General features: G+C 37.7%; 1 protein-coding gene across 7 annotated transcripts in view; it reads left to right on the forward strand.

Moving 5' to 3' along the window:
• The window catches only part of rap1gapb (RAP1 GTPase activating protein b), a 68441-nt gene that overhangs the window by 18044 nt on the left and 23048 nt on the right, over window positions 1-27349 (forward strand). For 4 of the 7 annotated variants that reach the window (XM_055222162.1, XM_055222158.1, XM_055222163.1 and 1 more), the window contains exons 2-5: window positions 21-56; window positions 17556-17649; window positions 25206-25241; window positions 26944-26991. In XM_055222162.1, the coding sequence (XP_055078137.1) occupies window positions 21-56; window positions 17556-17649; window positions 25206-25241; window positions 26944-26991 (214 nt within the window). Of the gene's footprint in view, window positions 1-20; window positions 57-17555; window positions 17650-23490; window positions 23609-25205; window positions 25242-26943; window positions 26992-27349 lie in introns of those variants that run through there. The other 3 variants (XM_055222164.1, XM_055222160.1, XM_055222161.1) reach the window with 2 other exon arrangements.

Consider the following 27349-nt stretch of genomic DNA (forward strand, 5'->3'; position numbering starts at 1 on the left):
TCTTTCTCTCTGTGTTTCAGTGTGGACAAGAGCTTCTCCAGGACCAAAGTTTTATGGTAAGTCTGGGCTTCATGCTCACACTTTATTGAGCAATCAGAAAGTCTGGAGTAGCTTTTTTCCCACAAAAGGAGGAAGTATTTAAACCTTTGTAACTCTTTCTTTTTTGTTAATATTCATTTTTATGGATATTTGAGAACGTGCACAGTTTTAGAACAACTTTTCTCATATGGCCAGATGAAACACAATCAATCATAACACTGCTTATGATCCTTTCTTATGGATTTACTAAACATAAAATACTGCAGCACACAGTGGTCTTATTTAAACTAATGATGTGATGTGAGTCAACTCTTTTGAATGGTTCCACAAGGGGTTAGCGTCAATATCTTTTTTAATGTATTCTCTGCAGTTTCATTCTTTTCCCCTAGAGTTGTATTTTTGCACAGTGAATTCTTTATATACCTTACTGGGATTTTAAAGCCAGTTGACTCAGCAGGCTGAAAAGAAATAGAAATAGACTTTGATTTGTCCATCAGCTTCTCGCTCAGTCAGCAACTTACTGGACACATTCACTTATAAAAGACATGATCCTACATCTTTAATCCTCAAGAAATGATGATGCACAAATTTCTTGCTTTTCTGTTTCTGACTAAAATACTAAATACCATCTGGGTCTTGTGATGTTTGAGGTAAGAGTGCTTCTTTGGATTGTCCTCAGCTTCATTACAAAGATTCAAGTAGACATTGGTCAGTTTATAGCAGGTGGTTATGTCCTTCTCACCTCACATACTGCTGCAAAATGCAGAACTGCACACACTTGCCCAGGTGTTTTGTGGGTGCTATAGCTGACAGCTTGTGCTCCTGTCCTGGGAGAATTGATAGAAAGTGAATGTTACATAGACATCCTCTGGAGTGATGAATAGTGTGTTTCTGAATTCGGTCTTCCTGCCAAAGCCCTGAGTGTGTTCATCATCTGTTTATCAGCATTTTGTTCTTGTTTACAAGGCTGCCAGCCACTATGCTAAGTAAGGAGAAAGAAAATTTAGAGAATATGCTAAAAGGAAACTTTGTTGGTTGGTCTAAATTAAAATCATGCTTGTCCAGTTTTTGGATTGTTTTAAAATTTTAATATTAACGCTTTTGGTTTCCTCATCAAAAGCATTCAGTACAAAGAGTTTTGTACTTTGTATTTCATTTACGTGCATGTTAGAGGTTTCCTACATAATTAAGCTGTCTCCATTAAAATGTCCCACTTCCCTCTATCTCACAGTTTATACAGATAATGGAGGTGCTGAAATGCATTGTTATTAAGCTGTCACGGTGCATTTTAACTGCTTGAATATTGTAGAATGATTTTTGCATCAATAATGTCAAGTCATCTTTATTTAGTCTGATAGGTCTATTTTTGCATCCTCCTCTCTCTCCCCGCTCTCCTTTTACCTGCAGGCTCATGTCCAAATCATTTCTGTCTGACCTATCTGACTTTATCTCCAAGTCCAGAGAAACAAGATGCATTATTTTCTGATTCATCTGCTTCCCTCTCCTCAAAGGAAATATGAATGTGATACATGTTTTGCATGCTTCTGGTATTTCATTACAATCTGGGAAAAACAGATTAGTATTTTACATTTTAATTTAAAATAGCAATACTGATCTAAAACATCTCAATAATAGAAACAGGTCTATTCATTTCTGATTTTCACATGTGCCTTTACGCTACATCACTGCAAACGGCATCATAACAAAGGATTTCACAGCAAAGTCTTTGGGATTATTGTTCTACTTTAAGTTTGTAAGTCACTGATTTCATAAAATGCCTTTTTGATTTTGGCACTTCATTCTTGGTGTGACAGTTGGCAGATTAACAGATGAATCTTTGTCCTCATTAGTCATGAGGATGTATTTTTGGATGAATGAGATTTTGTGTCCCTTTCATTACGCCGGTATCTTCCTGCAGCCTGGTACAGTGTTATGCCATAAACAGTGAGAAATGTGTTTGTCCTTAGGGAACAATAGGAGAGTCACTATTTTTGAGGAGATAGTTTCCCACTGTTTATTATCATCTTATTCTCATCTTAAAAGGGACATATTATTTATTAGGTCCAGTACATGTTTTATGTTATAGTAGTGCTCTCTCATCATTAGTTTTCTCGAAGTTGTATTGTGATTTATCCGTGCACGCTTTAGTAACTTGAGGTTTGAGTGCTCAAAAAGTCTCGGCTTTCACTTACCCCCATCCCAGATTTCTTCCCAGTACTTACTTGTGAGTACTAGTGAGTATATATTATTACTTGTGAGTATAAAAATCCTATGCTTGCCATAGTGAAATACTACTATAAAGAGGTATGTCAGATCTGTACTTAGAATAGGAAGTCAATGTAGCTGTTTCTATCAATCAACACAATTTAAAAATGTATGTTATAGTTCAATACTAAATTGTAAAAGCATAATATGTCTTTTTATGATTTACGTAAGGCAGGGCAGTTTAGCTAATTCATTTGTTTAATTCATGTTTTTCATAATCAAGAAAAACTGCAAAATTGTGAAAATAGGCATCATTATGAAACAAGGTTACACCTAACCTTACTTGCAAAAATCTCATTCTAATCATAAACTATTAAAATTAAATTGCATATGTATACAAATGTATTTGAAGGCACAATATCCTAAAACAACAGGATATGATAGGATTGAAAACATAAAATGTAAAGCTTTTCTCTTGGTTGAAACACTTGCAATCCCTGCTCTGACTCTGATTAAGACCGTTCTGTTGAAGGGGTGAATGTCTTTTTGTTTGACAGAGCTAAACTGCTCACAGCTCTGTGTTCTCAATTATGGCCTCATTAACTTGATTGCTCCTGATAATGACGCTGCTTATCGCTATCAGTGGTACACTCACTGCTGCACCGTAGTGAGAACCGTGAACAAATATAGCATTTCTAGTGGAGCCGTTGGAACATGTCTAACCAGCCTAAATTAGCACCGATTAGGGAAAGAACATTTAGAAATTACACTCTAATGAAGTGGGTCTGTAATTTGCTTCAGACATCAGACATCTACTGGCATTTTACTATGAATTTGAATAAAACTGTCTAGTTAAAAATGGCCCTCCAGGATCCTCCTTGGTTGTGGTGTGCTGGTTTGGTATTTGTTGCTCTGTACTACAGTCGTTCCTGGGACAACTGCTTGATGCAAGAATCTAAGTGGAAATAAATTGGTCTTCTGTCAAGTGGTGAAGAAATGTGAGCTGAAGAGGCTCCTAATGGGTGATCCTTGTTCTTTAGATAACTGATAATGGCTCTTCAGTGTCCTAATGGGCCAGTGGTGCGAGAGGAAAGCTAACAAGGAAGACGGCAGACAGTTGGATCGCATAAAAGTAGAATCAGATACAGCTGATTGTTGTACGGTACACACTGTTCACCAGGAACCACCTAAAATGACACAATTCCCCCTGTTTTTGCATTTCAATATGATAAAAACAATGAAATAATGCAGTGAAGTGTTAATATGTAAGTTTTCAAAAGTGTGCACAAGTTCTTTAAGATAGAAAAATAAAAGATTGTGAAAGTGTATTAAAAAAGCAACAGTTAGAGTTTGGAGCTTTTCCACCGATTTACTCGATGGTCAACAATTGCTCAGGTTGAGGGTCTAATTGTGATAGTTATTATACATAGTTTTGTTTTATTTTTTTGCTAATGCCCCCTAGTCCTGTGCTATAAAAACTAATAATAATCATATATTTTGTAAACCACCACATTTCCAAGTCTTTGCATGTCCACATAAAGGCTTGGCTCTCTATTATTGCATTTAGCAGTGGTCCAGGGGCTGTGGTCAGTAATGTCTGCCCACTCCAATAGATGATTAAAAGGCCAATAACGCACACAGACACAAGTGCCTACTATGCCCTTTTCCTAATGCACTTCATTAGTTCCTCACTAAGTATAGATGTATGCAGCTAATTAATTAGATATCTCAGCCTTATTGAGGAGATAATGTTCTGTGTAGTTGTTTTGTTTTTTCCACCATTGGGAGCTTGAATGTGCATGTTCAAGCTCTATTACTTATCAATGCAGGAGTTTTCCTCCATCAAACACAAAAGAATGATCATTGATGCACACTGTTGCTTTCGTAATGCTTAAAATGAGTTATGAAAATGGAACTGATGACGTAAATGCAGCTTGTTGTATTACCTTTACATTTCTGAACACACAAATGAGTCACAGTTATTGTTCGGAATTCAAAATACATGCTTTTGTTTTGGTGGTGATGGGTGACATTGGAACTAGTGGAAGAATGGCATAGAAACACGTAGTCATTGTAAAGATCTATTTGTGGAGCAGAGGAAACAAGACAAATGACAGGGACCATAACAGTTTAAAATGTCTTCAACAGCCTGGTGAACATCTAAGCACACTTATGCCTCCATAATGACTCACATTAATCAAATACAAACGTTTATTATATTTATAGTCAATCAGTTTGTATCATACTAACGTGAAACATTATATACACATAACATATTATTTGTCTTTGTATTGGTTTGTGAGAGAAGGTAAGATCCAAGAAGGGAGTTATAGTAACCTCTGACAAGTCAATTTTTCAAAAAAAAACAAAAACAAAACAAAAACAACTAAAAAAAAAACAACAAAAACAAAATTATTCACTCCCCAGTGTCAAAATTATTAAAAATAAACTCTCGTTGTTTATATATGTTAATAATGAGGAAAAAAAAACAAAAAACAACATATGTATATGTTTATTTATTTTTTTCATTTTATTTTTTTTTACAACACTGTGCCTGATTTAAAATCTTAAAAATGTAAGAAACACATTCACCGCAATGAGTTTATAAGCACTTTCCAATATTGACACAGAGCAGAGCAGTCTACAGTGACTGTAAAGCTGCAGGAACACTTCCTGGTTATCAAACAATAAAATGCTTTCTGATGCAAACAGCACATGGGTGACTTATTTTGACCTTAAGAGATGCATATACAATATATCTATACTAAAAATATCTATATTAATATTAGTTTATGTGTATAATTTTCTCTTTCTCATAGACCATTAAACTCTGATATTCTTTTTTACTGCAGACCAGCACTCACTTGGGAAGCTAAGGAACATCCAAATAAAGAATAAAGAAGAAGAGTGTTAATAACCCTATTATCAGGGGTGGACAAGGGGGTTCGGTGTACCTGGCCACAGGGTCTTAGGGGTCCCTCATCCTATTAATTTATATTGGAGACATATAAGGCTTCTTGCCCTTGGCCCCCAAATGTCTGTCAGCCGGCCTGTCAGTTACATCTTTTTTTTACCTGATTTGCCAGTGAATGAAAAGCAACTGCCCTCTCTTAGTACATGACATCCTAAAGACATATAGTGAGTGCAGACGCTAACTGACATGTAGCTTCAGCTTGTAACACTTTGCAGTAATGGTACATGATCGGGTAAAGTAGATGGTTACATCACAGTTCATTGAGCCATGAGCAGGTTTAATATTGGCTTTGGCAAATGTTTTGTTTTTCTTAGATGTTAACATGCAGGACAGGTATCTGGCCTAAAGCCTTCCCTCAGGCTGTGATTAGAGACTTTGAAGTGATCCAATCTGGTCTAGTTTTCAGCACAGAGTGAGTGCATGAATACAAATGCACTGTATATTTAGCAGACAGTATATCGACTCCACACTGCATAGAGGAAGGGAGGTTGATCAAACTAATCAAGTTTGTCTTTGGTGATTAGACTCCTGATCCTGGCTCATCTGTTACCTCCACCCGTGCACTGTCACCATGGTTTGGGCCTGGGTGCTTTTCCCAAAGTCAGTGCAGCAGGCCACACAACATCGGGGTAACTGCAGGAGCTCACACATTTTTTGGCACACTGACAAATGTGTTGGGTTAAGGTAGTGCTTCCCTTTCCTGTCAGGAGGTGGCTATAGTTTAGGACAAGTCCACGCACTCTCTGGGTCAATATCACATCTTTGCTACACATTTTTACTGTGGAAAGATTTACAATATCGATATTCTTACAAAAGCCACACTATCACCTCTCGAAATTGTTTTTCAATCATCTATTCATTTCCAAACCCTAAAAATTTATTTTCTTGAAATGGCTACAACTAAGATCTCTGGACTCTTTTATCAAAGAATTTAAGAGGATGCCCATTTATAAAGTCATGGGTTATGAGCTGAATTATTAAAAACTTGTGCTGAAGAGCTGGCCCCCATCTGGCAGCATCTTTTCTACTTATCCCTAGACAAACATCAGCTGCCAGAGATGTGGAAAAAGCCCATTATAGTTCTGTGCTGAAAAAGACATGTCCGTTAGAGAGTAATAATTACAGGCCAGTAGCATTGACCTCTAATGTAGTGAAAGCAGTGGAGAAGATTATAACGACTGAGCTCCGACAAAAAGTAGAGCACCAGTTAGATCCATATCAATTTGCATATTCAAAGATTGAGAGCACCAGTGATGCCATCTCGACCGTAGCGCATTTTATTCTGAAACATCTAGAAAGCTTTGTAGCGTATGCAAGACTTGTATTTTTTTATTCCAGTTCAGCGTTTAATACACTTCATATCGACGTTCCTATTTGTAAGCTTGCCCACCTAAATGTAAACTCCTGGCTGATTAAGTGGTATTTCTCCTTTCTAACCAAACGCTCACATAAGGTTCTGTATCTAATTCTGTATTCTCTAAGGAAACTGTAGCACGGGGGCGCCCCAGGGTACAGGCAGCTCTGCACTGTTGTCAGCTCACACCCTGACCAGTATGTAATCAACTTTTACTGCTGCTCACAGACTGCTCTGACATCAGCAGCACATCTGAAAACATCTGGAGTAGACCACTTTATTAAACGGTGTGATGATCACTACTTACATGTTAATGTGAACAAAACAAAAGAGGCTGTAGTGGACCCTGGGTCAACTGGATGAGGTAGTGATACATGAACAGAAAAGGCTCAACGCATTATACTTATTATATTATATATTATTACAAATATTTAGGGTTTCAAGTGGATGATCATATGAGTTAGTATGAGCGTGTGAGTGTGTGTGCTAAGATACACCACTGTCTGTACTTTCTTAGGACATTAAGGGTGTTTGGAGTCAGCCAAAATATTATGCTGACGTTCTATAGAGCTAGTCTGTGCTAAGGTATGGAATAGTCAGCTGTTTTGTAAACCTGACTGTCAAATATAAATGGCAGTTCCTTAGACTGGTAAAACTGGCTGGTAACATCATGGGTGTGTTTAATCTGACTGCCTCACAGACCATCTTTGAACAGTCAGTTGTGAAACAGGCTCTGAAGATGATCAGTGATCCCTCTCATGTGCTCAGCACACAGTATCATCTCCTACAGTCTGGGAGGAGATACAGGCCTCCTTTATGCAAAAATAACAGGTACAAAAACTAATGCCTCAGTCCCTAAAAATGATTAACAACATTGATGTGTGAGGACTGAGTGACTGTGATTGTTTTTGTGTTGTTATGTCGTGTCTGTATGTTAATGCTCCGAGGCAAATTTTGAAAATAAACAAAACCTGAAACCTGATCTCTAAAGGCCTTTGGATATGAGATTTTTACTACATTTGACAGATAAAGCTTTATAGAGACACCCCCCCCCCCCCCCCCCCCACACACACACACACACACATATGTATACATATATATATATACAAAGATGTTTTCATGTTGTGATGTAATTACTGCTCAGTCTGAGTCTTAAAACCTCTTCTCTCATGTTTTGGCGTCTGTATATTGTCCAAATAATGTTTTGATTACTCAAATTTATTTCAAAAATCAATTAGTTGTAATGAATTAATAACTTGTTTCAGCCCATGTGTTAGCAGAAGTAGCGAGCAGGAGTCAGTGAGTGCCTGTGGTGATTGGAGCTGTGACTGAACTGCTGACCCTGGGGTTGTTGGGTTAATGCATTAACCACTGAGCCATTGTTTCCCCGTTAGACTCCTGTTTATGTTTATTAGTCATCAAGTTCTGGTTATTATAGCCATTATGTTTTTATTTTCCCTCCATAACTTTCTTGTTGCCACACCAAATGTTAATTTTAGTTTGTCACCTTTTGGAAAGTGCTGACAGTCTGGGCCACATCTCCACAGTGTACACAGGGGGCGCAGCTAATGAAAAGCAAAGAATCTCAACATGACCCATATACAACTGCTCTTGTAATTACACACCATCTGATTAGCCTGACAACACAGTATTCCCATGGACTTAGACTGATAATTTGTTTAGTCAACCTCCTTACGACCTGGTTTGACTCTCGTTTGTTCTGGCTTGTGTTGGCAAAGATCCTCTTTCATCTCCTGCTCCTCCTCACTGTCAGATTACCCCACACTAGAGCAGCCATGTTGATTTGACTTAACCTACATGCTGCTGTCTGCCTTCTCTGTCAGTTCAATATTGACTTAATTCAGGTTTTCCTATGGTTTTTATTGTGTGGCTCAGATTCACCTGGGACAAAACCAATTTTGTGTAAAAGACTCAAAAAACTGGGTGTGTTTGGATTTGTTCCTTTGTGGTATCTTGTGCTATAGCTGTGGGCAGATTGTAACTTTATATTCACATCAGGGTGTGTGGGACTGTGCTACAGTCTGGACTCATATCCCATCTCAGTTTGGTTTCACTAGAGCGTATTGATTCACAGTGCTACCATTAGCGCGGTGTCGGCAGAGCTAACCCTGTGGAGCAGCAGCTAAGTCTGTGTGAAGTAATGCCTCAGAGGAAGGACCCAGCGGGAGCAGTCATGGGCTCAGGACGGCACCGCAGAAGCTTCTCAGACACACTCCTGCTCAAGGTGGAACACATTTGGTAAAGAAATACACCACTTCTATGCACTCACACTCGGAGCATTGGATTTACTATTATAGCATTTACTTAAAGCTGACTTAAAGGTGCACTTATCTGAGGGAGGGTCCGCCACCTTCTTTGTTAATGCTTATTTTTATTTTCTGGAATTGTCCACAGTCTGATATTGAACTTGTCAACCTCTTGTTTATTATTTTAACACATTGAAAAAGTTGTGAGTGGGCTCACCTCTCCCGAGATTTGAACTGTAATTTGGTCTAGGGGGGTCATTCTAGTTTAAGTACCATATTTTTTTGGCCGAGGATGTGACTTATACTCAGATGCGACTTATACGTGAAATTATTAAAATATATAATTCCGCATCTTCGTTATTGTCACAGTGATAACTGCTCGAGGGCACTCTAGACCAGTAACACAGACATGTGGAAGCGGCACTTCATCTACATCTACCAGATTTAGAGATTTAGAGTGAGATCGAGAGTAAACTTATTAGCTTGTTTTTATGCTTTAGTTATCTGATTAACTGTTAATATCTTACGTTAACGTACCAGACACGTGTTCAGTTTGTTGTCTATGTGTTACATTAGTGTGCTGTATCGCTATTCAGCCTGTTCTTTATTTTATTGTTATTATTATAACTTGCCAGTACAGATAAAATGTGTGTTCTTGGTCTCGGAGTTTGTAAAATAAATTTACCAAAAAAATGCGACTTATAGTCCAGTGCGACTATGCTTTTTTCTTCATTATTATGCATTTTTTGGCTGGTGTGACTTATACTCCAGAGCGACGTATAGTCCGGAAAATACAATAAAATAACTTCTCCGTCCAGACAAGCAGGTGGTGGACCCTCCACTAGAAAAGCTGTGTAGTGCACCTTTAAAACATTGTTATTGTGGGATTGTATGGTTGTGAGATTCAAAAGAAAGATCAAATGGATTGTGCAATTTAAGGAACTATTTGTAATAAATATCATTGGTAGCCTTTTCTTTTTTGTGCTTTTGTTAACTTATTGATGTGACTTATAGAGAAGGGCTGTACTTTTGCAGTAATAGTACATATGTTGCAGTAATTGTTCTGAGGCTATACCTTTGGTTACATCAGTGGTAAACAAACAAATGAAGTAAGTTCAGCTCAGTGTGTTTCTCTTGGAGGTGTTACACCACTTACTGGTCTTTTCTGTGTTGTTAACAAGATCGTAATAGGGTTTGTGGACACACGTTTGTCATCTGTCTTTTTTCAGTATTGAATCATTTCTTAATTTTTAATGAGTAAGTTTGCAGAGTTGTTTACAGTAGTTACTTCTCACATCCACAAGATGGCATGAATGAACTAGTAGCCTAATCCCAAACCTTGAAAGCACAAACCCATTGCTTGTTCTAGCTCGACAGCTTGTTCTTCACTATACACTGCTAATTATTATTCTTACTTGTATTCTGAGCTCTCTCTCTAGAATCAGCAAACAGAAAACTGGACTCCACTATAAAGACTTTTCAATTGTTCTGTATAAATGTGCTAAATGTGCCAAGTACTTCAAAGCTTTTTAGCTAACTGCCTTTGCTAATGTGTCATCTGGACAATGGCCTTTTTACAATAATTATTCTTGAGAGGTTTTTGCAACATTTGAAAAAACTGCTGCGGTGATCAGATAACAGAACAAAACACAATAATGTTACTCTTTTTGTACACATGGCTCTCAAACACATTTGGTTGTTGCATTGAGTCTTTTTGAATGATCAAATGTGTTATTAACAGACTGAGTGAGTGAGCGAGTGAGGGAGCGTGTGAGGGAGAGCAACACCCACAGACGGATGGACGGATGGATGAACACAGGAGGGAGCTGGAGATGGTAACAAAGGGGAGACAGTGTGAAACAAGCATTGAGGACGAAGATTGTTTGGTGCTCTCCTCCAGAACACATTTGAGCACGAGAGAGGGATGAGCGGAGAAAGGGAGGGCTAGTCAGAGCACCAGCTGAGAGGAAGCATCAGAAACTGTTTGGAGTTGGGCTGAACGGAGCTGCAAGAGACTGTAAGGTAAGGCAGACAACTTTGTGTCGAATTAAGCTTGAGATGATAGAAATTGTTTTGTATTTTATCTAGTACCCAGTTTCAAACTTTTCTTATGGCCATGTGGGCACACAGGAAGCCTCGGACTGGCATCTTGAGTGAATGTCTTTGCTTTCATTGTGCATTAGCCGCTGTACTTCATTGGATTAGCTGCTGTCTACTAAGTGGACCTGCACGGCTTAGGGGCTTTATGGGTCTGTCTCGCTCTGTTGACCAGTCGGTCTGGACTAAGGAAACATCCAACATCCCAAAAACAAACTAAACAAAATTAGACTTTGAGGGAGATTTGGGAGATTGACAAAACGGAATATCTCGTTATTAGATTTTAGCATTATCTCAATAACAATATTCTTACAATATGGATGTGGTAAAACATAAATGTCTTGGCTGAGGTTACGATTAGCACAAAACATGAATGAACCATAAGACTAACCACAAAAGTGCAGAAATGTCACTTTATACCCTTGTTGGGCAGATTACAGTAGATATTTCTGTATTTTTCATTTTAATAAGTTTGAACAGTATACACAATATACCAATTTGCCATATCTCCAAAACAACCACTGCCATATTATCACTTTTTTTATATATTTCCCATCTCTGCTTCAGTAAAATGTAAACGCAAATCTAATGTAAGAATTATACCACAGAGACCTGCTCCTGTAGAGAAAGGCATAAATACTTTCTCCCATCATGCAGCTGTGAACGTAGCATCAACAATTGTCAAGCTGAAACGTGGCAAGATAACTACAGGCTATGTGATCAGCTCACATTGGTCTAAGTAGGATGAATTTACGTGTCATGACGATGGTGCTAATAATACGAACAGCCTCAAACAAGAGCATGATGCTACTAAGGTCCTCACGCTATATGAAAAACATTTAGTACAATTTGGGCTATATATATCTACTCTACCTTGCACTGAGGTCACTGTAGGGACAATGAACAATGAACAGACATGTGGTTCAAGCTACTACATCTAAAAGATTTATCACTTAAAAATTCTAAAGTCAAATTTGCGATAACATGGTTCGGCCCAGTGCATATTGTTGGGTCCTTGGGCAAGACACCTTACCTATTCTATATGTGAATTATGTTCTGTGTAAGTGATTGGTGGTGGTTTGGGGGGGGCAAAGGATGCAAATTGGCTGCCTTGCTTCTAATAGTCCACCCCAGGACGGTCGTGACTATATCTTCAAAAGGCATCATATATAAATACAAGGCACTGTTATTATTATAAAGCTTACACACGGTTTGTTGTTTATGAGCTCTATATTAAGCATAGTCATAATGGTCATAATGTTATGCCTGATCTGTGTAAATAAAGACAACATTTTCATCATCCAGTTATTACATTTTCTACATGACCTATAATCTTCTGTTCTTACAAAATACTACAAATGTCAGAGGTAGTGCTGGACGCCTACAGGTCTGCTAGCAGCCATTTTCCTGAGCTTTAATGGACACTGTTGCGTTTCCATTAATAGACCAGGGGCTTACTCTGGCGTAGTGGCACTGAGGCAGATTATTCCTGACATCTTGTGATTGTGTCCAGCGGTTCCAGTGGAGATGACACGCAGTGGTTTATATGTCCACTATTTAGCCCTGGGCAGATATTATATTTAGTCAATCGTTATGTACTCCAGACAAGGTCCTTAAGTATTTGTCAGGGTTTAACTGGTTGTACTAATGCTGATGTAGTGTAGGAAATAAAGCCAGAGGTAAATGCTAAATGGTATACATATTGTCTAATTTCTAATGCATTTGTTCCCTCCTTCGTTCCAGGAACAAATCTGACTGAACCTGAAGTGCCTGAATGAGAATGAGAGAAATTCTGCATGATTCATAGTTAAATACTGCAGTAGGGCTGGAGTCAAGTAAACAAACTTATGGCTGACCAAAGAGGAAACCGTGTGAATTGATTTGTCAACAAAAAGGTGCAAGGCAAATTATTATGTATCAGATCAAGCACACATGATTTCACATATAAAAATCACCATTCATACAGTAAAGTAATAGTAAACGAGGTATTTAGCTTGTATGTAAAAAGGCAGAATAAACTCACAATTCTAATAATGCCAGTGAAATAATTAGTCAACTTATATTTTTGTCGACCGACTCAACGGATAAAGATCTCGAGCCCTATACTGCAGTGTGGTTGTGTCTCTATTTAGTCATAAAGTATTCGCCTTGCAGACCATGTAGCGTAGTAATGTAGTAAATAAATGATGAATATTTTCTATTTTCTTGACATTCTTATCCTATTCCATATTGGCAACAGTTATCTGGGGATTAACTACTAAGATAATGTGGCAGACGAGTCTTATACTCATTTTGAAATATTTACAACTAAAATATGAGTCATTGTTTTTTGATAAATACAACCATTCTGTGGCTAAATTGCACAATCTACAATTTTCTGTTTACAATTGATTCCCCAAATTGCAATGCATTTTACACAGAGGAGATGAGGCCTGTAATATTCAGATAACAATTGGTTCTGTTGCTGGTTGTGTTCCATCAGTGTCACATAGTTTTCAGGATATAGGTATAAGAGCCTCTATAGTATAAATTCTTTGCTTGAATTCATAGATAATGAGGTTTGTAGAGCTAACCTTGACCCATCTTCCATTGAGAGCGTATAGCCAACCGCTGCATCTCTGCGAGTGGCTCTGCAGAGGTGGCTGTCCTACCTCATTTGTACTTTGCAATTCATTCCAGCCATGCTCGGACTGCACAAAACTGGACCTCCTATCTGAGTCCATATGGGGGCAACAGCTGGCATTCTATTGGATTGGGTGAAAGATTTATTGCCTGAAAACTAAGCAACAACCCAGTGAAATCTCATCTTTCTAAACAGATTGAAAAGGGGTTTGTTTTTTGTTTTTTTTGTTTTTTTTTATCAGAAATGGGTTGTTTGTTTTTTGCAGTGTTTTCTTTATTTTTTAATGGCCCTATGACAATAACTTTAATTTCTTTGCTCCACCACATAAATGTATATATGGTACACAATGAAATCACATTTTTCAGTTTTATAGTTTATAGTAATGTGTGGCTTTGGTGCATTTGTAGTTGGGATTGTGGATTCAAATATAACCACTTATAATCGTCCTAATATTAACTAAAGTCTTATGCTTCTTTTGAGAGTCCATGATGGTTGACCATTAGGAGGAGGGTTTGAGAAAACTGCCTGTAATCCTGTATTTGAGCATAGAGCTATATTAAACAAAGAAGTACTGAACCACAATCCAACAATATTGTCACAGGAATCAGATTGCAAATAGAGTTTTAAAATGATACATTTTAACATGCTCAGCGACATTTGTAAGCATCAGTTGTTACCTTAAGAATTAGAACTACTGAAGCATCCCTGTAAATCTGGAAACATGTTCAAATGCATGTGGATGTGTTCAAATGCATGTGGATGTGTTCTGAAACACATTCTGTACAACATTTGATTCAACTGGCCCTGACTTATGTGTGAGAACAGTCTGGCAGCAGTCAGGGTGAGTCGTGCCATAAACTGTCATGATATTTACCGTCATGGAGCTTTAGTGTCTCCTGCCTCTGTGCCCACCCCACCTGCTGCCCCTCACCTGCCCCTCACCACAGTGATGATATGCATATACTTTGCAGTAAAGAGCAAACATTGATGGTTATGAAAGCAGCGTTGCCATGGTTATATGCAGAAGTCTTTCTCTTTCATATACCAATTACACACACCTTTCACTATTAGCTCATGGTCACTGTTATGCAGTGATTTCTATGTTTTATTTAAATTTTATGTAAATTTACTGGTGGGGGGCATATGCTTGTCTCCATAGAGATTTAAATACCTGAAATGTTCCTCAGTATGGCATTAAACAAACCTGTAACCATAGAGGCCAGCAGGTGGATACAGAATCCATCATCCAACTCTGCTATGATCGTCAAAAGCTCCGCCCTACCTAGTGATGGCGGTGTATCAGGAAGTCAGATCCAATGAACCGAGGACACGCACTACATTACCTCCACTGAGACAGTGTGGGTTTTTTGAACCTGAATGTGTGAGTTTATAAAGGCAGCCACGGGGAAACAGAAAAACTTGTTTTTTGCATCAGGCAATTGCTTAAACAAGTATAGGAGTGATACATAGTCATTTTGAGCATTTAACTTGCACAGTGCACCTTTAAGGTGGTCTGATACAAGCTTATTCTGTACCACATTAAAGAATAAGGGTTTCATTGGAACAATCTTCTTGTAACATTTGAAATGTGCTTTGAATTCTTTATAGTTTGATCAAACCATTGGACAATTCACTGGTTATGACTTTACACTCATCTAATACATTCAGCACAATTCATACATTTGAGCTATGTTGATTTATGAGTTTGAGTAGCATATGACAAAATTCATTAGTGACCATTTTAAGCTTATGTACGATCAATAAGAAGTTTCATGGTCTGTGTGCACATTGCAATTCATCTAAATCTTCCTCACAAGAATTAATTTCCTCTGTGATCCACACCATAACAAATCTGAGCCATGCAGTGTCATCACTTCTTCCTCTTGGATGGTTGTACTTGATGAAGTGTCAGTCATTTCTGTTTAGCATTATCTCTTTGGCAGATAAAGCACAAATCCATGGCATTATAAATGCAGAAGCTGAGAGAAAGATGGGAAAGACACAGTGTTATATGATGAGACCAGACAGAGGGAGGGTATACAGCAGGATGTCAGCTGACCATCATCGAGTGTTTATGAATCAAGGTGATTTTATGATTTAGAGAAAAGAGGATTCTTCTCTAGATGAAGGAGGGTTTAATAGGGGTGCTCACTGCTCACACAGGAGCCTTTTAAAGTTATTGCCCCCATGGGGAATTTTGTCCTCTGCATTTGACCCATCCATTAGTGCCACTGGCGTAGCTGTCAGGAGCAGTGGGTGTAGGACACATCTCCAGATCTTCAGTTAGGCTTGGTCTGGACTACACATTAACAAAGGTTCTCTGTCGAACCTGGAATCTTCTTTTTGTGAGGTGAGAGTGAGCCACTGTGCCGCCACTTGGAGTGAACAGTGGAGCACACCTTTCCATGTTTGCCTTGCTGTTTTCTAAACAATCCTGTCATTTATTCAAATACAGAGTAGTTGCAAGATTGGATGCCATGAAATGGGTGCATTGGCCATCCAATTTATCCCTGTTGGATATCCCTTTTTGTAACTTTACATTTGAAAGATAATGCAAGCTCTTGAGGTGTTCAGTGTTCTTCTGTATTGTTAGTTTTTTCAATAATGAATTCTGAGTTGAAAGCCAGACACTGCCTTTAGTTTGCTGAGACACACAAAGCTGCTCTATAGAAATGCCAGTTCTGTGAGTCTCCATGCACTGCTACGTAGACGTGACATCCATTCTTTCTTTTCTGCAGAGATCAGAGAAACGCGGCTTACATGGCACAAAAGGTTTTGGAATCGCAGCTATAGGTCAACAGTCTCTTGTTATAAAAGCAATGTTTTCTCAGACTTTTATGTGCTATAGTTGCAAACAGTGCTCCTATCTAAACAAAATTACTTTTTTAAGACTTTTCCATTCACACTTTATTTTCACCACAGAGCATTGTTTTGCTCCCTCTGTATAAGCCATATCAGTTACCCTTGTTTTGCTGCAGGTTTGAGAACAGGATACAAGCACAGACGGCCCGCCACTTTGAGCACTTACTGTTGTGTGAGACAAGTGTGAAGAAATATAAGTGAGCAGAATCCTTAAGTGACCAATTCACTAATTCAGCCTAAACCAGCAGTCATTTTTAATATTTACACTTTTTATTTGTATTCATTGTATTTATCGGTTATTGGCCTTAAATCTGTAGCATATTTTGGGGGGACTGTCACCTGACTAAAAGCGTTGTATGAAGTTTGTTTGAAAACAGAAGCGTGACTGCATTAATCTCATATAGGTTAATAGAGTTGTTGTGGACGTCTAAAAAAAATCTTCCTAATGATACAGTTCTGGAGCAGGACACTATATAAGCAGTACCAGATATTCAATTCTTATCCTTCTTGTCCCCTACATAATGACTCAAAAACATCAGGAGAGCTTACTGGACATTGGCTTCTCTTAATCCAAAAAGATCTGTATCAGCATCAGCTGCATCAGCATCAACTATAACTTATCAAATTGCTCTTTTGGTTTGCTCTAAAACTACCAGGCCTATTAACTTCAGTGTGTGTTTGAGCTACAGCAGTTGGTTTCTTGTTTTTTCCAGCGAGATCTTCTTTGAAACTTTTGACACTGACCACATATTCATGGATTTCATAGCAATTTCCATAGCAATTAACCAAACAAAGTACATCTTGTTAATGGGAAAAAGTCATCAAATGTTGCATATAACAGAAAACTGAAACCCATCAATTTACTACTGATATGATCCAAAATCTATAACAGACACCAGACCGCCCCATCACTGGCCATTGTTCTGCATTTCCATGACAGAAATCACTTTCAGTAATGCTATAACAGAAGCCTTCATATATTGTAGTCCAGACAGATTCTTTTTAATAGTGGGGTTTAATTGGGCTGCAGACATTTTCCGGTGACGTGTTTGTCCAAAAGAAAAACCTCCCCGGGCTATATACCACCACTTTCTCACTCTCTCTCTCCTTTTTATTTATCTTCTTCCCACTTAGGAAACAAGATGGACGTATTCGTCGGATCTCTGATGAAGTAGAGCCCTCACTGGACCAATCTCGCCCTCCATTTCCTCCTCCCTCACTTTTAAGGGTAACTACAACGCTGTGCTGTAAGCCTGTTATTGCACCATGAAATGTGGACATAAAAGACGTCTATAAACAGTGGTGGGAAAAGTACTGCAAATTTGTACTCATGTAAAAGTACGGTTACATTTTAGCATAGCATTTTAGATCAGTGTATAAAAAGCACAAAACCAAGATGTGGCCAAACAGAAGAGGTGATGAGGTGCTGTTATATGTGTTTTATTATGTGTTTGTGTGTATAGAAAGGAGCAGATACATCACTGAGACACCTCTGTCACTAGTACTCAGTAACTCATACAGTCGTACATACAAATACAGTTACATGACTAGAATCACTCAGTTAGAAGTAGAAGTACATTACTACTCCCAAAATGTTTACTACACCCAAAAAATCTACTCAGTTACTCTAACTACAGTGTTTATAATCTTGTACTTTCCACCTCTGCCTGAATGTGAATGTGAACAGCTATTGCACAAGTATTTTGCAACAGTATTTCATTCATAATTTACTCTCAACACATGAATTGCAGTGGTGCAGTGGTCGCTGTATTTCTGGAAATAAAAACATAAACTCATCCATGAGTAGGCCCACAAAATAATATTGTTGAGTGACAGGAGATTAAATATGAATAATATAATAAAGTATTTGCTTTGCCCTGTATGGATAGTCATGTTTTTAAAGTCCATTGTTATACCAAGAAAAGGGCTAAATACTTTTGAATACAACATTGACAATTAAAATGGAATAGAATGCCATTAAAACACAAAATAATAGTTGTATCTTTAATGCCATGTGCTCTGTTATAGATAGACCACAGATAGTATGGGCGATTCCCCTATGTTACATTTCCGTTACTTGAGTGGCAACAACTTAACCCACAAATTAGCAAAATGAGTAAAAAAACAGACATCTTTGGAAAGTCCCCCCCTGGTCCATGGTAAAGTTTTCAAGCGTTGGCCGGTCCACGGTTTTGGCCACTGTGGTATTGTATCATGTGATTTCCAGAACATGTCAGGTAAAGGTTAGTGCTCTGTTACTGAGTGTGTGTGTGTGTGTGTATGTTGTGAGTCTTAGGTCTGATGGGACACATATAGACCAGAGGCAGTGGTTTCTGTCGGCTACATGCCACTGAATACACTGCACATGAGTCACACCCGCTGGAGATGTGCACATGATTAATAACACTGCTAAATCCAAGCTACATAGGAATGGCTTCATAAAGTGTTGGGATTTTCCATGTCCTGTTTTCTATTTGTGGATGTTAGATTTTCAAATGATTCAATTTATATGCAGATTAATCAGACATGTTTTATTCAATGGTGTTTGAATTTAACCTTTACATATCACATTTAAATAATGCTTTGCTGAAAGATTCCTTGACTCAGTTTTTGGAAATACATTTGTCATAACATATTCTAAAATTGTGTTTTTGGTGACAGTTTTTGTGGCAGTCGACTTGAGTTGTTGTGTGTGGGCTAGTAGATGGTACAATCAGAGTATACAGGTACATGCAGGCATTTTAATAGCTGTTTTGTGGGATACTTTTACTGGATTTTGTTACGTTGATAATAGATTTGGAGTGTAAACAAATTTTCGGTAACAGTTTCAAAAGGTTTAATGTAGCATGAACACTATATCGAACACATAGTTTATTAAGATTAATATTATGGTTTGGCATTAGTAACTACTTAACTACTTCTCCTTAATTTAATCCTTTAATTAGTTACCATGCTTAAATCATTCTGAATACATTTATTAAATTAAGTCTTTGTTCATGTATTATTAAGGCTGATATTATAGTCATTTTTAAGTGGTACCTAAAATGTATCTATATAACTTTATTGCCATATAACCTCATGTGCAAGTTTGAGCTCCTAAATCATCCAGCCAAATGCTTGTGGGTTGAACCAATCTGACCTAGTTTGAGACAATTTTACATGCAAGAGCTTAGATCAGGGATATGCCCAGAATGAGATGAGAAGTATTATGCTGAACTGATATTTAGAGCTCAAGGACACTTGGCGGCTTCAGTCTTTTAAGAGTAAATGTGTTTGTGTATTGCTGAGAAAAGACTGGTGCTTCTTTAAGTAATTTGTAGCTGTTGGCAAAAGAAAAGCTAGTTCACAGTTTTTCGTTTTCAGCCTGCTGACTAAACTGTGGTCTGACGCTTTCTTTTTAATCAGTCCAATTGATTTGATGAAGTGGAGAAGTAGGCTGTGCAATAAAAAAGAGGCCACAAAGGGTTAATTCCATTATGTGGTAAAAAGAGATTATCATTATACACAGAATACTATGTGTTCTGCTGATGGGGCCTGTACAGTCTGCACACATATGTAAACTACAAAACGTTTTATGATAAACTGAAAAATGTATTGGATGATGTAGCAACTTCTGCTCACAATAAATTAGTGGAGTGTAACAGTGAAACTCAAGCTTACCCGTTTGAGCCAAAATCAGTACAGTTCAGCAGTACCATAACAGTACAATACTGTTTTAATGTACTTTGACACAATAATTAATAGAATAAATACAGTTATAATAAAAAATACATCAATTTGCTAGTGAAACTGTGAAATAAATACTTAACAGAGACAACACTGAGACTAAATCGACGCTAATCTTCAATGTTTTTTGTTTTTTTAACAAAGCTTTTATTTTTCTGTCAGATGTAATTTATTATGGTGCCAGGCAAATGTGATATAGACTTTTTTTTATATATATATATTGTGCAGCCCAAAATGCGTTTTAACTATGTATAATTAATACCTGGTCATTGGATTGCTGGAATATTACTGCATATGGTTGTTAGGACTCCAATCTGCTTACATATCACCCAGTGGACCTCATTAGTGGATTACCTATGGTTCTGGGAATATTCGTCTCAGTTACCAGCGATGGCTTTTATTCATGTTGTACAAATACAGATCCAAATGAAAGCCATGCACAGCCTTGAGCACCCCTGAAGAATGACCATTTACCTTTATCTGCAGTGTCTCTAAGGTTTTGACGGTACAAAGGACCTGGGTCTGTCTTTTGTCCTTCCTCTTTCTTGTATAGGCTGCTCTTGATTCTATCTTTGAAGGTCGGTTTTCCATTTTGCCCTTGCCTCCAGGATGTGTCTAAGCCAATGGATTGGATTTAGCAATATCAAGGATAAATATTTAGCTCTTGTGCCATTCATATTGGTGATTAGTAATGGTATTATTGTGTTGAATAGTCATGACCAATGGTATTCATTTTTATTATACATCTTAGGTTCCTGTTAGGTTCCAATTCAACTCAAACTTGAATCAAATTGAATTGAAAAAGTTGTAGTCCTTGTTGTCCTTATTGAGTTATGGTTATTCTATGTGTGTATATAAATCGTTTGTCTTGTTTAGTGCTTTGTTCCAATTTGTGATGTCATGAAGTGGTAGTTTTCAATTTAACAGCTCCTTTTATCTTTAGTTCAGTCGAGATGGGCAATTCCAGGGCTGAAATTATCCAAATGATTCTAGTGAAGGTGTACATGCTGTATTACCACATAATATCACTAGGTGGAACAGAGTATTTTCTGTTTGAGAGAAGAACAGAACTCCAGGTATGTTTGAGATGAGGATACGACTTTATAGCACAGGTCAGAAAATAGCATAGCACATAGGCCCTTTAAAGGTCGCACTAAACAGCTGTTTCAGACTCTGTGCTTCTATATTGGCAGTGAAATCACACTTGAGGTGACTGACGGGATCAATGCAACATCATTCAGGATTCTATTTTCCTCCTACCTTTTCTTTAGCACAAAAAAGAAGCGAAACAGCGGAACCCAGGAGGCAGTAGACTATATTGTGCATACACTATACTTTAAGAAAACATGATTGATTTCTGCTGTTCTATAACCATCATAAATTCGACAAACAGTGTTGTTGAACATAGCAGGTTTGTTACTTCTCCAACAGCTTGAGCTTAAATGTCAAAACACAGCTTGGCAATCAGGATGCTTTGTACCACAGACAATGCCGCATCTAAAATTGAATAGCAATAATTAGTATCTTGTTCACATGTTGCCACAGTTTTATAGTGGGATGAGAGGGGGCAAGTGTGATTATGGTTCAACATCGTGCTCAAATTCTATCTTGGCATTTGGATTTGGTCCGGTCTAAGCAGCTTGATAATTGCAGTAAACTGTTTTATGGTCCATGTAAAATCATATTAGCAGTGACGGTCCTGCTAATCTAATGTTTTAGGTTGGTGGTTTGCTCTCAGTGGCTATTGTTGTTGTGCCCTTGAGCAAGACATTGACTTTGCCTGTTACTTCTAAGATGTGACAAAAGTGTTGGCATTTGGACAGGGTGTTGGGCAGATTGGCAGACATGTTTTTGTCGCCTCTGTCATCGACAAGTGAATGTATAATGGCAATCTATCTATTTAAGAAACTACACAAATCCAAACTATTATTATCTTTTTTTTTTATATATATATAAAGCCTTATGAACAGAATTGGCTGACCTCAAATGTAAGAATTAGAGCCCAAAACTGTGGCAGTAGTTTCAAATGTCAAAAAAAGGAACAGAGTTGAACTGATGTAATGATATAATGATATAATAATCTTCAGCAAGTTGATAAACGTTTAAAATTGGTGTTACGGCCAGATATATACTTGACTATTCCACTGTAACATTTGCCCATATATCTTCTAACTATTATTTTATTCTCTCTCAGTACCTGTAAAATCCTGAATAAAAAGCTGTAACATTTTTGATGAGTTTTAAATGTAGATGAGCAGACTTAAGTAGCTGAGTGTGCAGAAGTAGGGCAGTGATTGTATATATCAGATACAGAGAGGACTCCTCTTTCTCCCACTGGGTTTTTCCCCTTTATATCTGAGTCTTATGTTCCTCACTGTTCCCTCTGACCATGGGCTCATTATGAATGCATGGGGGCATGTGAGGTGCTGGGACTGGAGCGCTCCTGCATCAGACACAGAGGCAGAGGCAGATAGGCACTCCTCTCAGATCTCCTGTCTCCTGTGGCCATGGCGATAACGTTCCTCTGTTTTTACTCCAGAGACATGTTACATAATCAATGTGTCCTCTCTTGTCTCCATGTACTTTTATATTGTAAAGTGCAGTTGTTGATGAATACAGAACAGATTCTTACTTATGGTTTCTAAGTGGGTTTTGCAAATGTGACTTGCTTTTAGGGCCAGGTGAAGAAAATGATTTATGCATTTTTGGTTTTATTTGTTGTCTTATTAAAAACAAAATAAAATGCCTAAACTAGACCAATTTACACCTCCAAAGTCTGAAATTGCTCCACTGAGGCTGTAGATCTCTCAATTAAAGTGACCAAAGCTGATCATTGATGATTAGAAATGACAGAATCTCGATCTTGATTAACATTTGATGAACTGCACAGCCTTAACGTCACCGTACAAACTCATTCTTTTTAGAGATGTTTCACTCCAGGGACAGTGCAGTCTTGTGTCATCATGCAACGGAAACTCACCTCTGTAGTAAATAATGAAAGCCCTGCTCTTCACAATGGACAGGAGACAGGAGTGCTTCTCGTATGAGAGCTTGAGAAATAAGACATGAGAGAAAGAGGAAGAATTGCTTCATATTGTGAGAACTGCAGTCCACATGCAATGGAGTGTGTCTGTTATCAAACAGGGTCCCTCCCTTCCTCCTTTTCCTACTGAACAGCTGCCTATGCAGGGGAGGAAGGCGTGTGCAGCACTGCCCATCAAAAGAAGAAGGAAATGTAATAATACTCTCACATTACAGAAAATGGTCTTTCACTTCAGATTCTGATGAGTATTGTATTAGATATTTGTGACTGAGGAGCCTTTACAGCTCTTATTGTAAACTTCTGCTCCTGACTGAGAGTTTGTGCTTAAATGATGACTGACTTCAGGATGGTTAGGAATGCCTCTCTGGAGGGCTCTGTCTCCAGTAAGCCTTTCCTCAAGAGACGATGCTTCAGCGATGTGAGTACTCCACATATACTTGTTACATATTTGTTTTGTGCATTTTAAAATTGTTTAAAACTATAGAAGTGAAACCCCATACTGTAAACGCTACTGAAATGTGGAGTGTCTTTGAAAATATGCACTTTCTTTATTGTCTTAGCTACTAAAATAAGACAACAGTGTACACATGATATAATTTATTTTATTTCAATAAGAATTTATATTAGATTTATTTCAAATATCAAATGCATTTTCCCCTAACCATATAGCTGCACTCTTGTGTCCGGTGTGTGCACCTGTTTCTGTTAGTATTAGTGCAGACACATGCCAAACTCTGTGTCTGTGCATGCACGTGTGTTTCATGTGACAGTGTGTGGATATGTCCACTCAGCACTTTTATGACTTTATAGGCTGTAAACCTAGTTCCCCTGCAGGAACACAGTGTCAATCATTACATTTGAGAGAGTGGATTGTTTTGTTGGTGTTTAAATAGTGTCTGTGTACCCTGCAACGAATCATTTCACTCAAAAGGCTACAATAACATAATTTAAACTTTAAGTCAGAAATCCCAGAGGTTGAATGGATAATAATTTCTAATTACATGTGGTACATTTTCAAAAGAATAAGTGAGTAGTTTGAGTGGAAAAGCAGACTCTTGTAAATCTCCAAATGAGTATTTATAGGTAATGATTGAAGTCTTTAGGTAATGATTCCAAACTCCACACATGTGTATGCTGTGTGCCACACTCATGTAAAGTGCCATGTGAAACATCATGTTGTCAGCTCAGTCGTGTTGTGTTACATGGTTACAGAGACTCATTACTCTACCATGGAGTCACACTCTCTCCCTCTTTTATCTTCAGGTTTCAGCTGTCTTGAAAATAAAGTGAATAAAGTGAAATTCTCTATTCATAAATTCATTAAAAATGCTGCTGTTGTATTGTAATTTACCATTCTATTTAGTGGTGGGAGATAGTGAGAAAAAATTAGTACTTGTCATTTCCTTACATTGTCTCAACAATATTTTAACACTACATCAGATTATGTGCTATAATGTGACTAAAAACAATTGTACAAATGGTGAATGGACCATAAAATTAACCACAAAACTGCAGAAATATATATATATATTTTTTTATTACAGTAAATATTTCTGTTCATTTTATTTTTAATCAGCTCTTTTTGTGTCATTTTCAGTAGTTTTAATTTAAGACAATATATTCAATATTCTAATTTTACATATATCCTGAACAACTATTTTTCAATATATATCCCCATTTCTAATTGTATTGTTTTAAAGATTTTAAATTTGAGCTCCGATAAATACATTGGTAATGCAAGGGTGGAATAAACAGATAACTTGGTCACACTATGTACTCAAATAAGTTGTGGACTGTGGCAACAAGCTCCATGGAGCTGTGAGCTGAGCCCCTGGAGATGCCTTGTTTTCTGTTTACCAGTCCAGGTCCGGGCAGAAGCGAGAGTAGACGGGGTCATGTGTTAATAGACTAGAGACATTCATTATAGTGTATGATGATAATGAGTGCTTACAGCTGGGAGAACACATTACAAACCCAACACTTGTCAATTGTATTTCAATGTTTGGATTCCACAGAGCTCGGACCTGTTTGCCATGATCGAGAGGATGCAGGTACTGTAAGCTGTCTTTAAATCTTCAGGCAGTGGTTCTCAAACTGTGGGAGTATTGTCAGGTGGAAATTGGAGTTATAATTAAATTCACTGCCTATTTGATCATGTATAGTTCTGCTACATTGTTGGGGTTGGAATTAAAAATTAGACTACTGTATTAATTCTAGTTTATATACTTTTTGCAACCAATATAGTTTTGGTTTAGCCATGAAATAGTCCATGTTCTAACCTTATGTTTCCTGTGATAAAGTGTAGAACTGTAGCCACACCACCATCTGTTTTCAGCCCTAAATAGTCTGATTATGGCCTTGTCTTTATGGCCATAATATTCCACAGTATGTATCTTCACAAAGAATGTTCTGAAGTATTGGTTTGACTTGGCAGCTAAAGTGCCAGCTTTACAAAGTGATGTGGCATTGCTTAAGCTTAAATAATGACAATGATTTTAGCTCATGAAGAGATATAAAGTTAGAGAACCACTGCTATAAAACTTTTGTGAAGACAAATATAATTCTGTTACATCCTTGGTCTTTAAAGTTCAATAAATAGTGTTCCTTTGGCACCCTGCACCTGCTGCTCTCACTTGTGTGTTCTTGTCCGCCTCTCTATGTGCTATTTATGTGTTGTGATGTTTGTGGGCGTAGTGATAGTCGTAGCCTCGGGCAGATTCTGACCGCAGGACCTCTCACTGTGCTCAAACAGACCTGTGTGTTTGGTCTTCTCCGTCCGGTCATGTGATGGGGCAAGGTTGTGATTTAGAGTAATGAGGAAATGAATGCAGATGAGTTATCTGTGAGATTTTGGTCTCGTAGAAAATATTACAGCATTTTATTCAGGGATATTAACAGTAGTGGTGATATGAATATTTGGATAGATTTGTAACAGTGTGGAGGCTGTTGAATGGCCTGTTATGAAGAATTTACCGAAAATACAGTTCTGTCTGCATTGACTTTATCTCTATTTTATGCAAGTAGGATTAAATAAAACACAAAGTAGGAGTGGACAGTATGCCTGTGTTTGAACATAGAAATGCAGTAAACATAGAAGTAATTAATTAAAATATACAAATTGTCAAAATAACATATCATCAAAGTAATCAGGTCATGGGTCAATTTTATTGTCATATTGTCCAGTGTAACGGGATGCAGTAATGCAGTAATGCAGTACTACCTAATGTGATTTATATAATGCACTGTTACACCGTCTTTGAAAATAAGTTCCAGTATAGTAGGATTCTCCTTACCTTCTCAGACCTCCACCTGCTTTTTCTACCTTCACATTATTTTGTTGTAGGATAATGTAAAGGTAGGGTTACATCAAAGCATTTCCTTGTATTTTTAATCTTTTCAATTGCACATGCTCTTTCACTGTTGTAGATGCACAGTTGACCTTTGCCGATCATTATTTCTCAATGATCAATATTGACTTTGAAATGATAGAGGGTGATGAACTCTACTGTATTTCCTATTTTACTTGCTTATCTTTTTGGCTCTGCAATATCTTATCTGTTGCTTCCTCTTCTATATCATGTAATTTGTGCTATGCAAACATGTTATTGTCACAGAGAGTTACTCCACTATCACTGAATACAAGAAACTTAACCTGCCAAAATAAATCTGTCTCTATCTGTCCTTGCACATGTGGCACTGTACTCTCTCCACCTCTCCACCTGTGTCCTAGCATCTTTTTCCTCCTCTCCACAGGGTTTCAGGATGGATGAGCAAAGGTGTCCACTGCCTCCTCCTCTTAAAGTAAGTTGCAAAGCTCGTCTCACACACCTCAGTTTAAAGCCTGGTTTTTATCTGCAGCCGGGCAGACGTTTTGGAGGCTCATGGGACAGGTTAGAAGCAGTCGGGCGAAATCCCAAACTAACAAACAAGGATGATGCAGGAGGAGCAGTACTCAATGAGATGTAAAGGATCAGAAAGTGTTTTTTAGAGTTGCACCTAATGATTATGTTAGTTGTCTTGCTGACTAGTCAAATTATTATTGCTGTTTAACACTGAGATATGTTAAATCCATTTTTAACTAGAAGAAAGGTTGAAATGTGCTGTCTAGAGGCTTCTAGATTGAGAATATTTATGAATAATTTGTATTATTGCTAAAAAT

This window comes from Periophthalmus magnuspinnatus, chromosome 5 (genome assembly GCF_009829125.3).
Source record: "Periophthalmus magnuspinnatus isolate fPerMag1 chromosome 5, fPerMag1.2.pri, whole genome shotgun sequence".
Lineage (NCBI taxonomy): Eukaryota > Metazoa > Chordata > Actinopteri > Gobiiformes > Gobiidae > Periophthalmus > Periophthalmus magnuspinnatus.